The sequence below is a fragment of the Lytechinus pictus genome, chromosome 3, assembly GCF_037042905.1.
Source record: "Lytechinus pictus isolate F3 Inbred chromosome 3, Lp3.0, whole genome shotgun sequence".
In the NCBI taxonomy this organism is placed as follows: Eukaryota; Metazoa; Echinodermata; class Echinoidea; order Temnopleuroida; family Toxopneustidae; genus Lytechinus; species Lytechinus pictus.
Window position 1 is genome coordinate 81,615,445 of NC_087247.1, and position 14,766 is coordinate 81,630,210.

The 14,766-nt window shown below is 39.1% G+C and overlaps 1 protein-coding gene across 1 annotated transcript; it reads left to right on the forward strand.

The window, feature by feature from the left end:
* Nucleotides 1–7,372: 7,372 nt before the first annotated feature.
* LOC135153479 (uncharacterized) lies at nucleotides 7,373–8,809 on the forward strand. The gene has a single exon (XM_064096116.1). The coding sequence runs from the start codon at nucleotides 7,373–7,375 to the stop codon at nucleotides 8,807–8,809; it is 1,437 nt and encodes a 478-aa protein (XP_063952186.1).
* The last annotated feature ends 5,957 nt before the right edge of the window (nucleotides 8,810–14,766 follow it).

Here is a 14,766-nt window from a genome sequence, read left to right on the forward strand (position 1 = left end):
CCTTACCTGAACTACACAATATCATAAGGAACACTCAGAACTGGAAAAGCCCTGGACCAGATGGTGTACAAAACTTCTGGATAAAGAGGTTTGGTAGCACCCATACTAGTCTACTGAAAATCATCAATGACATTATCAAAGGGAACAGGACTATTGAGAAATGGCTGCCAATTGGAAGGACATATCTACTGTACAAAGGCAAAGACCCAAAACAACCTAAGAACTATCGTCCAATCACTTGCCTTAATACTATGTATAAGCTGCTGACATCAACGCTTGCCATGCACATCGAACGACACATCGATGATCATGACATAATGGAGGTCACTCAGAAAGGTTGTCGGAAAGGAAAGAAGGGTTGTAAAGATCACCTAATGACAAACAAAGCAATAATCGGTAATGCTCGCCAAAGACAGACCAATCTATCCATGGCTTGGATAGACTACAGGAAGGCATTTGACAGCGTACCACATAGTTGGATCATCAAAGTTCTAGAGATGTATCACATCAATCCACAAATAGTCAAGTGCATATCAGCAGGCATGAAACAATGGAGCACTACTCTTTCGCTTACGATAGGCACCCGTTCGATGACAGTGGAGGGGGTCCGAATCAAGAGAGGAATATTTCAAGGAGATTCCTTATCTCCTCTTAGCTCTCAATCCAGTATGCTCTCTCTTACACGCTACGAGTTATGGCTACAGATACAAAGGGCAAGATGTATCTACGACAATAAACCATCTGATATATATGGATGATATCAAACTCTTTGCAAAAAATGACGATGAACTTCACAAGATGATAGCAGTAGTTAAACATTTCAGCGATGACATCAAGATGTCGTTTGGTATAGACAAGTGTGCCAAAGTTACACTTGTACGAGGAAGGAGGGTAAATACAGGCGACATGTTTGTGCAAGATGAGGAAATATCAATAAAGGAACTGACTAATGATTCGACATATAAATATCTAGGCATAGCTGAGAATGATGTCATTAGCCATAACACAATGAAGGAGAAGGCAACATCAGAATACAAAAGAAGACTCAGGCTGATCCTTAAATCCGAACTGAATGCCAAAAATAAGATTGAAGCGATCAACACTCTAGCCATTCCTGTGCTTAGATACAGTTTTGGTATTGTTAACTGGAGACTAGCTGATATATGTGGCCTAGATATTATGACCAGAAAGCAATTAACGATGCACAGATTACATCACCCAAAGGCCGCAATCGAAAGGTTGTACCTTCCCCGTGATCTTGGAGGAAGAGGTCTACAACAAATTGAGATGGTCTGGAATATGGAAGCAACGAACCTCGCCAACTACCTATCCAATCCACCTGATATACTGACGAGTATATCCCTCGATTATGATAAATGTCAAGCAATATACTCCATTAACAAGCAAGCATCTATCTTATTGGCACAACATCGACTGACACTACCCTACGGTGAAAAAGAGAAGGCAAGACTTAAATGCTCCTTTCACAAGAAACTTCAAGAGCAACTTAAATCCAAGCGACTTCATGGCCACCATGAAAAACAGATGCATCGGGAGTTCGTAGACCAGAAAGACACACATCAATAGCTTAAGTCGGCGGGACTAAGAGGTGAAACTGAAGGGTTCGTCTATGCTATTCAGGACCAGGTGGTGAGGACCCGTGCCTACGAAAAATCTATCCTCAGAACAGACACAGACGACACTTGCAGGATGTGTGGAAAAGAGACCGAAACAATCATGCATTTGGTATCAGCATGTTCGACTCTTGCTGGAACTGAGTACATCACAAGACATGACAATATTGCCAAACTTATCCATTGGCAACTACTGAAGGATCGCGGTAAAATGACTTGTGATCACGCTTGGGAACATCAGCCACAAACGATCACCACGATCAATAACAGCACCATATATTGGAACTGTGGCATACTAACGGATAGAACCATCAACTGCAACAAGCCGGACATCATCGTCAGAGACAACAACGTAGTAAATATCATTGAGGTCTCTGTTCCCCATGATATCAACATTGCTGTAAAGGAAAGAGACAAACGGCTCAAGTATCAAGACCTAAGGATTGAGATCGAGAGGATGTGGAACGTGAAAGCAGAGGTCACACCAGTCATCATTGGTCACTCAGGAATGGTGAAGAAGGGAATGGAAGCCTGCATAACCAAGATCTCTCCTCACCTTCGGATGTACGACATTCAGAAGGCAGCTATCTTGGGTACAACCAGATTGATAAGAAAGACTCTCGGACATTAGTAGTGTAAAGTTCCTAGTTGCACTTGAAATTACTTGGTGCTTTTTGTTAGAGCAAAGTTATTCAAGAAAAAAATACGGACTTGATCCTGTTTAGAGGAATAATAATAATAATAATAATTATTATTATTATTATTATTATTATTATTATTATTATTATTATAATAATAATAATAATAATAATAATAATAATAATAATAATAATATAATAATAATAATAATAATAATAATAATAATAATAATAATAATAATAATAATAATAATAATCAACGGCTGTTATCAGCACTGAGGAGCAACTTTGAATATGTGAAGGGAATATCAATATCAGATAGACCACAAATTCCCAAGATCGACACAAGGTGCTGTACTACTAGGAGCGTGATCGACAAAGTAGATAAAATGCTTGAAAAGGTGCAATCTAGTCCTTCCAGTTTGTTGGAGATAAACTGTCTTATCTGGGCAGGAGCAAAAACTGTAACAGAACATATGGGACTCAAGCTTCATTCATCAAACCACTCTACCAATCATAAGAAGAAGGCTCCTGAATGGAAGAAAAGGCTACAAACTAGGATAGCAGAACTACATAAAGACGTGGCTCAACTCGGAGAAGTAGATAAGGGAAACATCAAATCCAATCGGATGAAGAGCAATACCAAAAGACTTCAGAAGAAATATCGCATTGACGATAAGACCCGTACTAGGACAACTGTTATAGAAACGCTCAAAATGAAGATAAATGCTCTCAAACACCGTGTTAAGAGATACACAAAGAGTAACAATTTCAAACGGCAGAATAAACTCTTCCATGGAAACAGAAAGAAATTCTTTCGTGAGCTGGATTCAAAGATGACTGAGACGAAAGATGTTCCATCGGCAGATGATATGAAGAACTACTGGAAAGAACTTTGGGATAATGATATCACTCACGAAGAAACTCCCTGGATTCAGTCGGAAGCAGACAAATGGTCCAATGTGCCAGCGCAGCAGCTAGTAGACCTGACCTTACCTGAACTACACAATATCATAAGGAACACTCAGAACTGGAAAAGCCCTGGACCAGATGGTGTACAAAACTTCTGGATAAAGAGGTTTGGTAGCACCCATACTAGTCTACTGAAAATCATCAATGACATTATCAAAGGGAACAGGACTATTGAGAAATGGCTGCCAATTGGAAGGACATATCTACTGTACAAAGGCAAAGACCCAAAACAACCTAAGAACTATCGTCCAATCACTTGCCTTAATACTATGTATAAGCTGCTGACATCAACGCTTGCCATGCACATCGAACGACACATCGATGATCATGACATAATGGAGGTCACTCAGAAAGGTTGTCGGAAAGGAAAGAAGGGTTGTAAAGATCACCTAATGACAAACAAAGCAATAATCGGTAATGCTCGCCAAAGACAGACCAATCTATCCATGGCTTGGATAGACTACAGGAAGGCATTTGACAGCGTACCACATAGTTGGATCATCAAAGTTCTAGAGATGTATCACATCAATCCACAAATAGTCAAGTGCATATCAGCAGGTATGAAACAATGGAGCACTACTCTTTCGCTTACAATAGGCACCCGTTCGATGACAGTGGAGGGGGTCCGAATCAAGAGAGGAATATTTCAAGGAGATTCCTTATCTCCTCTTTTATTCTGCTTAGCTCTCAATCCAGTATGCTCTCTCTTACACGCTACGAGTTATGGCTACAGATACAAAGGGCAAGATGTATCTACGACAATAAACCATCTGATATATATGGATGATATCAAACTCTTTGCAAAAAATGACGATGAACTTCACAAGATGATAGCAGTAGTTAAACATTTCAGCGATGACATCAAGATGTCGTTTGGTATAGACAAGTGTGCCAAAGTTACACTTGTACGAGGAAGGAGGGTAAATACAGGCGACATGTTTGTGCAAGATGAGGAAACATCAATCAAGGAACTGACTAATGATTCGACATATAAATATCTAGGCATAGCTGAGAACGATGTCATTAGCCATAACACAATGAAGGAGAAGGCAACATCAGAATACAAAAGAAGACTCAGGCTGATCCTCAAATCCGAACTGAATGCCAAAAATAAGATTGAAGCGATCAACACTCTAGCCATTCCTGTGCTTAGATACAGTTTTGGTATTGTTAACTGGAGACTAGCTGATATATGTGGCCTAGATGTTATGACCAGAAAGCAATTAACGATGCACAGATTACATCACCCAAAGGCCGCAATCGAAAGGTTGTACCTTCCCCGTGATCTTGGAGGAAGAGGTCTACAACAAATTGAGATGGTCTGGAATATGGAAGCAACGAACCTCGCCAACTACCTATCCAATCCACCTGATATACTGACGAGTATATCCCTCGATTATGATAAATGTCAAGCAATATACTCCATTAACAAGCAAGCATCCATCTTATTGGCACAACATCGACTGACACTACCCTACGGTGAAAAAGAGAAGGCAAGACTTAAATGCTCCTTTCACAAGAAACTTCAAGAGCAACTTAAATCCAAGCGACTTCATGGCCACCATGAAAAACAGACGCATCGGGAGTTCGTAGACCAGAAAGACACACATCAATGGCTTAAGTCGGCGGGACTAAGAGGTGAAACTGAAGGGTTCGTCTATGCTATTCAGGACCAGGTGGTGAGGACCCGTGCCTACGAAAAATCTATCCTCAGAAGAGACACAGACGACACTTGCAGGATGTGTGGAAAAGAGACCGAAACAATCATGCATTTGGTATCAGCATGTTCGACTCTTGCTGGAACTGAGTACATCACAAGACATGACAATATTGCCAAAGTTATCCATTGGCAACTACTGAAGGATCGCGGTAAAATGACTTGTGATCACGCTTGGGAACATCAGCCACAAACGATCACCACGATCAATAACAGCACCATATATTGGAACTGTGGCATACTAACGGATAGAACCATCAACTGCAACAAGCCGGACATCATCGTCAGAGACAACAACGTAGTAAATATCATTGAGGTCTCTGTTCCCCATGATATCAACATTGCTGTAAAGGAAAGAGACAAACGGCTCAAGTATCAAGACCTAAGGATTGAGATCGAGAGGATGTGGAACGTGAAAGCAGAGGTCACACCAGTCATCATTGGTCACTCAGGAATGGTGAAGAAGGGAATGGAAGCCTGCATAACCAAGATCTCTCCTCACCTTCGGATGTACGACATTCAGAAGGCAGCTATCTTGGGTACTACCAGATTGATAAGAAAGACTCTCGGACATTAGTAGTGTAAAGTTCCTAGTTGCACTTGAAATTACTTGGTGCTTTTTGTTAGAGCAAAGTTATTCAAGAAAAAAATACGGACTTGATCCTGTTTAGAGGAATAATAATAATAATAATAGAAGAGAAGAGAAGGGTCTTTTCCCAACATCAGAGCAAAGACTTGTAGATCAGCATGATCAGGTACGTGTGATCAAAAGGAATGAGTTACTGACCGAAGTTGAGAGGGAAGGGATCAGACGAAATGTGTATGAACCTGTGAGAGATGAGCAGGAGGAAGTACTCAGACCGGGAAGAGAAGAGCAGACAGAAGCAACAGCTCAATTTCAAACAGAATTGGATCCAACCACTAACAGATTGGATGAAGAGCAGGAAGAGATAAAGATTATATTATTGGAGATAAAAGAGGGGTTAACACAAGGAGAGCGCCCCACCTCTCCTAATCTGAAGAGAATACCAAGAGAGAAACTGCTGATAGAAATTCAGAAAGTCAACGATGTTATGAAGTTTATCAGCTCAGACAGTATTGAGGATACCAATGATCTCATATATGCTGGAGCAGTTCTGGTAACAGAGAGGTTAAATGTAAGAAAACAAGAGAACACAAGGAAGCACTGCCTACCACCATGGAAAAGGAGACTTGATAATCAGATAAAGGGATGGAGGACAGACCTATCAAAACTGACAGAGATAAACCTTGGCAAAGCAGATATCAATGATTTTAAGTACCTTGAGGAGAAGTACAGTATTAGAAGGAAAGGAAGGAAGATCGTCGTGGAGGAACTAAAACAAAGAATAACAAGCACTACAGCAAAAGTAAAGAGGTACACCGATCGAGTGTCACAGTATAGACAGAATTCCTTGTTTGAGAACAACCAGAAGAGGTTCTACCAAGAAATAAATGGAAAGACGAAGTTCCACCACCAGATCCAGCTGAAGCAATTGCCTTCTGGAGCAACATTTGGAGCCAACCACACAATCACAACCACGAAGCTATGTGGTTGAAAACAACGAAAGAGGAATGTGCAACTATAGTTGCACAGGATGATCTGACGATCAACAAAAGCAAGCTAGAAAAGATCATTCGGAAAATGGCGCCATGGAAAGCTGCCGGTCCAGACGGTGTGCAAGCTTTCTGGGTTAAAAGGTTCACAAATCTTCATGAAAGGCTGAGCATGCAAATGAACGAGATTGTCGTGAATGGTAACCCCCCTGATTGGATGACAAAAGGAAGAACGGTTCTCATCCCAAAGGATCCTACCAAAGGCAACATTCCGTCAAACTACCGTCCAATTACCTGCTTGCCGATTCTCTGGAAGTTACTGACTGGCATAATATCAGAAGAAATATATCAACACCTGGACGATCAAGACATACTACCATGGGAACAGAAGGGATGTAGAAAAGGAAGTAGAGGAACAAAAGAACAACTATGCATCGACAAAGGAATTATGAAAGACAGCAAGAAAAGAAAAACGAACCTCGCAATGGCATGGATTGACTACAAGAAAGCATACGACATGGTTCCACACTCTTGGATCATCGAGTCTATGGAAATGTTAGGGGTAGCAGACAATATCAGAAGGTTCCTCATTACAAGTATGACGAGATGGAGAACTAAGTTGGAAAGTAATGGTGAAGTGCTTGGAGAGGTTGGTATCAAGAGAGGAATCTTTCAGGGAGATAGTCTATCTCCGTATCAAGAGAGGAATCTTTCAGGGAGATAGTCTATCTCCATTGCTGTTTGTGATGGCAATGACACCATTAACTAAGGTACTCAGAAGATCCATGCTAGGATATGAGTTCAAGAGCAAGGCAAAAATCAACCATCTATTATACATGGACGATTTGAAGCTGTTTGGTAAGACACAAAGTGACTTGGAGTCTCTCATCAACACTGTGTGGATCTTCAGCGAAGACATCGGTATGCAGTTTGGGTTGGATAAATGTGCAATGATTACTCTCATGAGAGGTAAGCCAGCCAATGACAACAACTTCCAGATGCCGAACGGAGAAGAGATCAGATCAATCGAAAGCGGTGGTAGCTATAAATATCTCGGAATATTAGAGGCAGATCAGTTGAAACATCAAGAAATGAAGAAGAAGATTGAGGCAGAGTATATCAGGAGAATTCGGAAGGTGCTCAAATCCAAACTAAATGCTGGAAACATGGTGAAGGCTGTTAACACTTGGGCAGTAGCCCTAGTGAGATATGCTGCTGGCATAGTTGAATGGAACAAGCTTGAACTCGAAACCCTGGACAGGAAGACAAGGAAGTTGCTAACTATGCATGGGATGTTTCACCCAAAGTCTGATGTAGATAGACTTTATGTGTCAAGAGAGAAGGGAGGACGTGGTCTGGCTGGAATAGAGGAGACTGTAAGATATGAGGAACAAAGCCTATACTGCTATATTGAAGGCCAGATGGATAGCATCATGACGGCAGTCAAAGAGTCGATGAGGAAAGGAAAGGATGTGATAGCGAAACAGCTGAAGGCTGATCAAAGGAAAATGAGACTGGAAGAATGGAAAGAGAAGGTGATGCACGGGCAGCATTTAAGACAGACAGAGGAGTTTGCTGGACCAGAGAGTTGGCAGTGGCTGAAACGAGGACGTTTAAAGAAGGAGACGGAAAGTATGCTAGTTGCTGCTCAGGACCAAGCAATTAGAACAAATTACCGAAGAGCCAAAGTTGAAAAGGAGCATACATCTCCCTCATGTAGAATGTGTCATGACAAAGACGAAACGGTGTCTCATCTGGTGAGTGAATGCAGCACAGACAGAGTACAAAGGAAGGCACGACAGAGTAGCAGCTGCAGTTCATTGGGGTCTGGCCAAGAAGTACCATTTACCCCATGCGGAAAAATGGTATACGAACATCGGGCAGAGCCTGTAGTAGAGAACGACGATGTAAAACTTTTATGGGATTTTAATATCCAGACAGACAAGGTCATTGAAGCTAGACGACCAGACATCGTTCTCTTAAAGAAGAAGGAAAAGGAATGTCTCATCATAGATATTGCGATTCCGGGAGACTGCAGAGCTTGGCGTAAAGAGGAGGAAAAGATACAGAAGTATAACGATCTGGCATGGGAGCTGAGAAGGATATGGAAGGTGAAGACGAAGGTGGTACCAATAGTCATCGGAGCCTTAGGAACAGTGACAACAAGACACAGAAGCTTTCTTGCTGTTCTAAGAGTCGAGGTGTCCTTTGAAACGATACAGAAGGCAAGCTTGCTTGGAACAGCTCATATCTTACGGAATGTCTTGAATTAGAAAGAGAAGTGAACAATGAGAAGAGGACCCATTTGATAGAATATAGAACAATAACCCTAGATTTCTGGAAGAAGTCCGGTTGCTGTTTAATATACCAACAGAACATCAAGTTGTGGACGATGGAAATAATAATAATAATAATAATAATAATAATTATTATTATTATTATTATTATTATAATTATAATTAATAATAATAATAATAATAATTATAATTATAATTATAATAATAATAATATAGGGTACATGTATTTATATTGCGCATATATCCACCTTGTTAGGTGCTCAAGGCGCTCCTATATTACCTGGCTATAAGCTAGGCGTTCACAGCGCACACAGCTTCTTGAGGAATTACTTCCTACCGGTACCCATTTACATCACCTGGGTTGAGTGCAGCACATTGTGGATCAGTTTCTTGCTGAAGGAAATTACGCCATGGCTGGGATTCGAACCCACGACCCTCTGTTTCAAAGTCCGAAGACTAATCCACCAATCCATAATTGAGGGAATACCAGCTTATTATGCAATTATGTAGGATTAAAAAGCATGGATTTTCTTTTTTTCAAACCTACTACTTTGACTACTGTTATTTCATGTTTATACGGCTATATTTTCAATTAGAAATAGTTTGTTGATATGTATTTAAGGGTTATTCTGTAAATTTATTAAAGATGATTTTATCAACTCTTTGATTTTCCTCTTTGGGTAAAATGAAGAAAAAAGAAAGACAGTTGATATTTATTTGTTTTTCTTACAGCTTATCAAGTCAGGAATGAAGACTCTTTGTCGATGCCATGGTGTTTCAGCATCTTGTTCATTAAAGACATGTTGGAGGGCGATGCCAAGCTTCAAGGAGATCGGTGATCTCGCTAAGAGTCGTTATCGTGAAGGTGTCGAAGTCATCATCAGAACAAAGAAGCATACTCGACTTCGTCGTAAAGACAAACGAATGAGACGCGAAGAGATTGGATCAGATGAACTAGTCTTTATGCAGAGATCACCAAACTACTGTCGTACTAATCGTGATCTTGGTATCGTAGGAACAACAGGACGAGAATGTAATCGAACATCTACTGGATCTGATAGTTGTGATCTTTTGTGCTGTGGACGGGGTTATAACACTCAAGTTATCAGAAGAGTCGAAAGGTGCGATTGTAAATTTATCTGGTGTTGCAAAGTTAAGTGTCGAGTCTGTGAAACTGTCACTGATGTCTACACTTGTAAATGAATAACACAAAATCCTTAGCTTAGTCAGTTTGTGTTCTGACTCGTGTACACTGAAGATGACAGACTCTGCATTAGAATCGACTATCTCGAGAAAAGGACATGTTAGAAAACCAAATGGAATCGGTGGACGGAACATGAAATATTCCATATAGCACCATCTGCTTGGAAAATGGACATACAATGAAATAAAAACGAAACTTAGAAGTCTGTCATGATTACTTCTTGTAAGCGCGTATTGCTTAGATGAAAGTCATTCAAAAATGACTTTTAGTAAGGCTACTAACCATGCTAAAGTATCACTATTATTGACTAATGAACAATCAAATCTTTAAAAAAAATTATACACAACACAAATAAAGAATCAAAATATATATATCTTCCTGAGAAAATGTGATAATTTCCATTCTCATAAATACACTTTTTTTAAAGGATTAGTCGAAATAACCAATGTGTTGATGAACGTGCATCTCATCAATAAAATGTTTAAAATAAATCAATATATTGGTTAGAATAGATCTTGACCATTTTTATCGGTCGGACACATCAAATTGGTTATTGTTACCAATGCTCTTTAAGAGTGTAACAGTAAGTTAGAAAAGTGTCATATTCTGAATCAATTTCTGTCCAGTGATGATCGATTAGCACCTTGTTCAAGATTTTGAAAGTGTACGGTTTTTTTTTTTTTTATTCTCCAAATACTTGCCCTCGGCTTGTTCAGAGTCAGATAGACTATCAGCTTGGGACTTTTTTCATAGAAAAAACAATTATCAGTCGATTGGAAAATATAAAAAAATAAAAAAAACCTTTCATAGCGCTGATGATGACATACCATCTGATAACAGTTTAATTGATGTCTAACACAATTCACACACTGTGCATGTTGTGTGAATTATGTTAGACATCAATTAATAAACTGTTAATTGCATATAGATTTTCTCTCCTATACGCCTGCGCACTGCGCAGCAGAAGCGGGACATAGTCACCGTTTTTCCGACGGCGGCGGCTGCGTCGTCAACAGTGGGATCTATGTAAAGTTTTTGAAATATCACCATAACTTTGAATGTATATCAGTGTAAGGAATTATTTTTTTTTAAATGGACGTAAGGGTAATGAAGTGTCACTGATCAATTGGTACGAGTTTCAGGTCACATTATGATGATCAAGGTTAAAGGTCATTTAGGACCAATGAACTTTGACCATGTGGTATAAATTAAGCCAAGTTTATGATTTAAAATTTTCAAGATAATGTTGAGTCTCTGTCTCTTCAAATTTACATTTACCAAGCACCGGCAAACAGAGGAATACAATTTCAGGTCAACAGGCGATGGCCAAAGGTCAAGTGAGGTCAACGAACTTACCATATTTTATTATCAAATGAACACTTTTTTTGAAAAATTATTCATCTGAGTTGTTTCAAAGTCAGCACTACTGCTATATTGAATCGTGTAATGGAGTCGAGTCTGCCTGAGGCGTTCCACTCGTTCTCTTGTATTACATCTCTACTATATCATAGAATCATGGGCCGCATTCCGCGTCGACCCAATCTTGGAATTTCGAAATTTTGCAGCAGCCTATGGGCATGATGGGAGAGGATCGTCGTCTCCTCCGCCCCCCCCCCTCCCCCCCCCCCCCCCCAAGCCGGTGAACATATCCGACGAAACTGCCTCATATGGATCTGCTGCATTATCTTATTTTATTTGGGAGTACGTTACGGGAAACAGGCTACCATGATATTATGGAAGTTTGTTCATCATTTTATAATTTCCTCGTATCCTGGTCATAAAATTTGATATGTATTATATTGATTACATGACTTGACGATACAAGTTACTCATTATATTTGAAACATATATTCCGATATATCCATTGGGAGATGATATAATGTATGTAAAAGTGGACAATGAATTAGATTTATATTACTAAAAAAATCCAGTAATACTAGTACTCGAATAATGTAGGAAGAAAGTATTCAATACATGTACTTTGTATACGTAGAACTTATCAGTCAATTAACTATTCCAGAGTTGGCTTTCTTCTGTCTTTTTGTCGCATATATTTTCCAGCGAAGCATTTCATGAAGAGTTTTGTAGGTGATTTGCATCACTGATGGTGGGGGCTTGGGCAATATGGACCCACAAAATTCTGACTACTAAGAAGAAAAAAAAGGGACATACAGGAAAAAAATTTAAAACAATTTTATAAAATCTATCGTTAAAATCACTTACAAATCTCATCAAAAAACGCTTTCGGCTGTCGTGGAGAGACATATCTATGAGTTTTTATATTTATTCAATTTCATTTGTAACTCATGTGGGTATTGTTATCTGTTTAACTGACTTGTATCTCCTTTGAACAAAAAGTTTAAATAATATTTACATTGTAGATTAAATGTAAATAATTTTTTATAACAAACATTGTGTCTTCATGTGTTGATTTTAAGCACTGTGTAATGGCGTTGGTGATTAGACGGGAGGGCAACAAATTGTGACAAACAGGTTATAGTTTGTTTAATAAATCATATTTATCATATTTTATTGTTTTTCATGGAAATCGTCGACAACTTTATTCTAACAAAAAGAGTCAAAACAATTGACTATAATTAGTTAAAGTAGAATTAGTAAAATTCAGGCTAAAAGTTTTGTAAACAATTCTTTGAACAAATTTTGGTTAGACATACACTTGGAAGACGCAACGCCAGCTTTTCGCTTTATTAGGGTTATGGGGGAGTACGATCACGGAGTTAAAGTGATATAGGGGAAGATCACCCCAGGCGTTGATCTATGGGGAGTCTTGCCCCCCAAAGTGAGAGAGAGAGAGGGGGGGGAGAGAAAGAAAGGAATGGAAATTGGAAAGAGAAAGAGAGAAAAGAAAAAAAAAAAGATAAAGGGAAAAGAAGCAAAAAAAGATAAAGGAAAAGAAGAAAAAAAAAAGATAAAGGAAAAGAAAGGTAGTGCGGGAAAGAAAATGAAGGGGAAAAGAAAGAAAATGAAAAGGGGAAAGGAAGGTTAAAGGAAAAAAGAGAAAAGAAAGAAGGGCAAGAGAGGGGAAAGTAAGAAAACGGAGAGAAAGAGAAAACGAAGTTAAAAGGAAAGAAAAGAAATGAAAGAAAGGGAAAAATAAAACGTGAATAGGAACAAGACCTAGGGTTAACCGCCCTGCATATATACTTCCGCTGCATAACATATAGCCTATACACGGCCATCATGACAATGTGGTATTGTTCAGAATAGGTTCAAATCACTCATAAACACTTTTTGATAACCTGAATCTGCATGGGTCGGGAGCATAATAGCGACACATCTGTGAGAACTTTTGATTTATCGACAGAAGAACTACTGGAAATGACAAAGATTTAAAGTGAAATTGACACCTCAAAAATCCTTAATTTCAGGAAAAATATTTCATGAACACATAGTTATTATTATATGGCCTGAAATAGTAGCTTTCCACAAATAATTTGATGAAAATATTGTTATGTGTTAACGCTTGGATAATCAGGAGGTATTTTTGACAAAGTCATGATTGTGATGTTAAGTTCGATTTGCACCAAAGTAAAGCATGGCTGCAGTGAATGAATCCAGATGCCAATTGTGTCATAATCCTGCATGAATTTGCAAATCCCTTATCAAAGAAATTAATTCGAGAATGATACTATTATGCCTATTGAAACGGTGTTTTGCAATGGAATTTAGTGGAACTCTCATAGGATTTATTACATCATTGATATCTGGATACATTGGAGTCTTGCCTTATTACTTTGGCGCAAGTCAAAATTTACATAACTGCATAGAATACCTACTTTATTATCCCAGCCTAACGACTTATCATACATTTATAGGACCTATATATGGTATCAAATTATTTGGGAGCAGATACTCTTTCGGGCCATTTAGGCTCCTCTCCCGCCGGTTGCGAACAGCGAACAGATCAAGAACAGGGGAGCGTTTCACGAAAGGACTTGTCGGACGTTTTATCCGACAAGTCCCATTTTATCCGACAGTTACCATAGAAACAGTGCCTTTCAGCCAATCAACATGCAGGGAAAGATGTCAGATCTGACAACTTGTCGGATGAAAATGTTGATGAAACACTCCCCAGGTATATATATATATATATATATATATATATATATATATATATATATATATATTATTAATGATGGCGCTGTACATAAATCTGCACTGTGTCGCGTTGGGTGCATGTGCAACTGTGCCGCATCAGCCGGTTACTCTGATGGGGTCTATATATTTTTGCCTGCAGACAAGATTGGGCTTTATTGACGAACAAGAAGACAGAGGTTGGTGGCTAATCTTGGCCTTTTATCATGACGAGAATTAGCCTCTTGTCGAGGCCCTGGCGGCTGCTTCCCGAGCGAAGCGAGGGATATCCTATAATTCGCTGTGCGAACTTATTCGCGAAATAGGATATCCCTCGCTTCGCTCGGGGAGCAGCCGCCAGGGCCTCGACAAGAGGCTAGACGAGAATTGGCATGCACGCTACTTATGGCATGCATTATCGAAATCTCCGAAAAATCTCATAACTAAAAATAAACTAATTTATGCGTGAAAATAAATAAGGCCCCTAAACTGCTATTTTTTGTTCACAGACTATTTGTAATCGATCTCCCAATTTATTTCCTACTTATTTTGTCATTTTCGAAAATTCTTGTGCATTTTATTTCTAATAAGTAATCTTAAGAAAGAGAAAACTTCGGCGAACTTTTGTTTTATT

Bases quoted from the DNA above. Each gene is read 5' to 3' on its own strand.
- LOC135153479 (XM_064096116.1), top strand. From the start codon at position 7,373: ATGGACGATTTGAAGCTGTTTGGTAAGACACAAAGTGACTTGGAGTCT.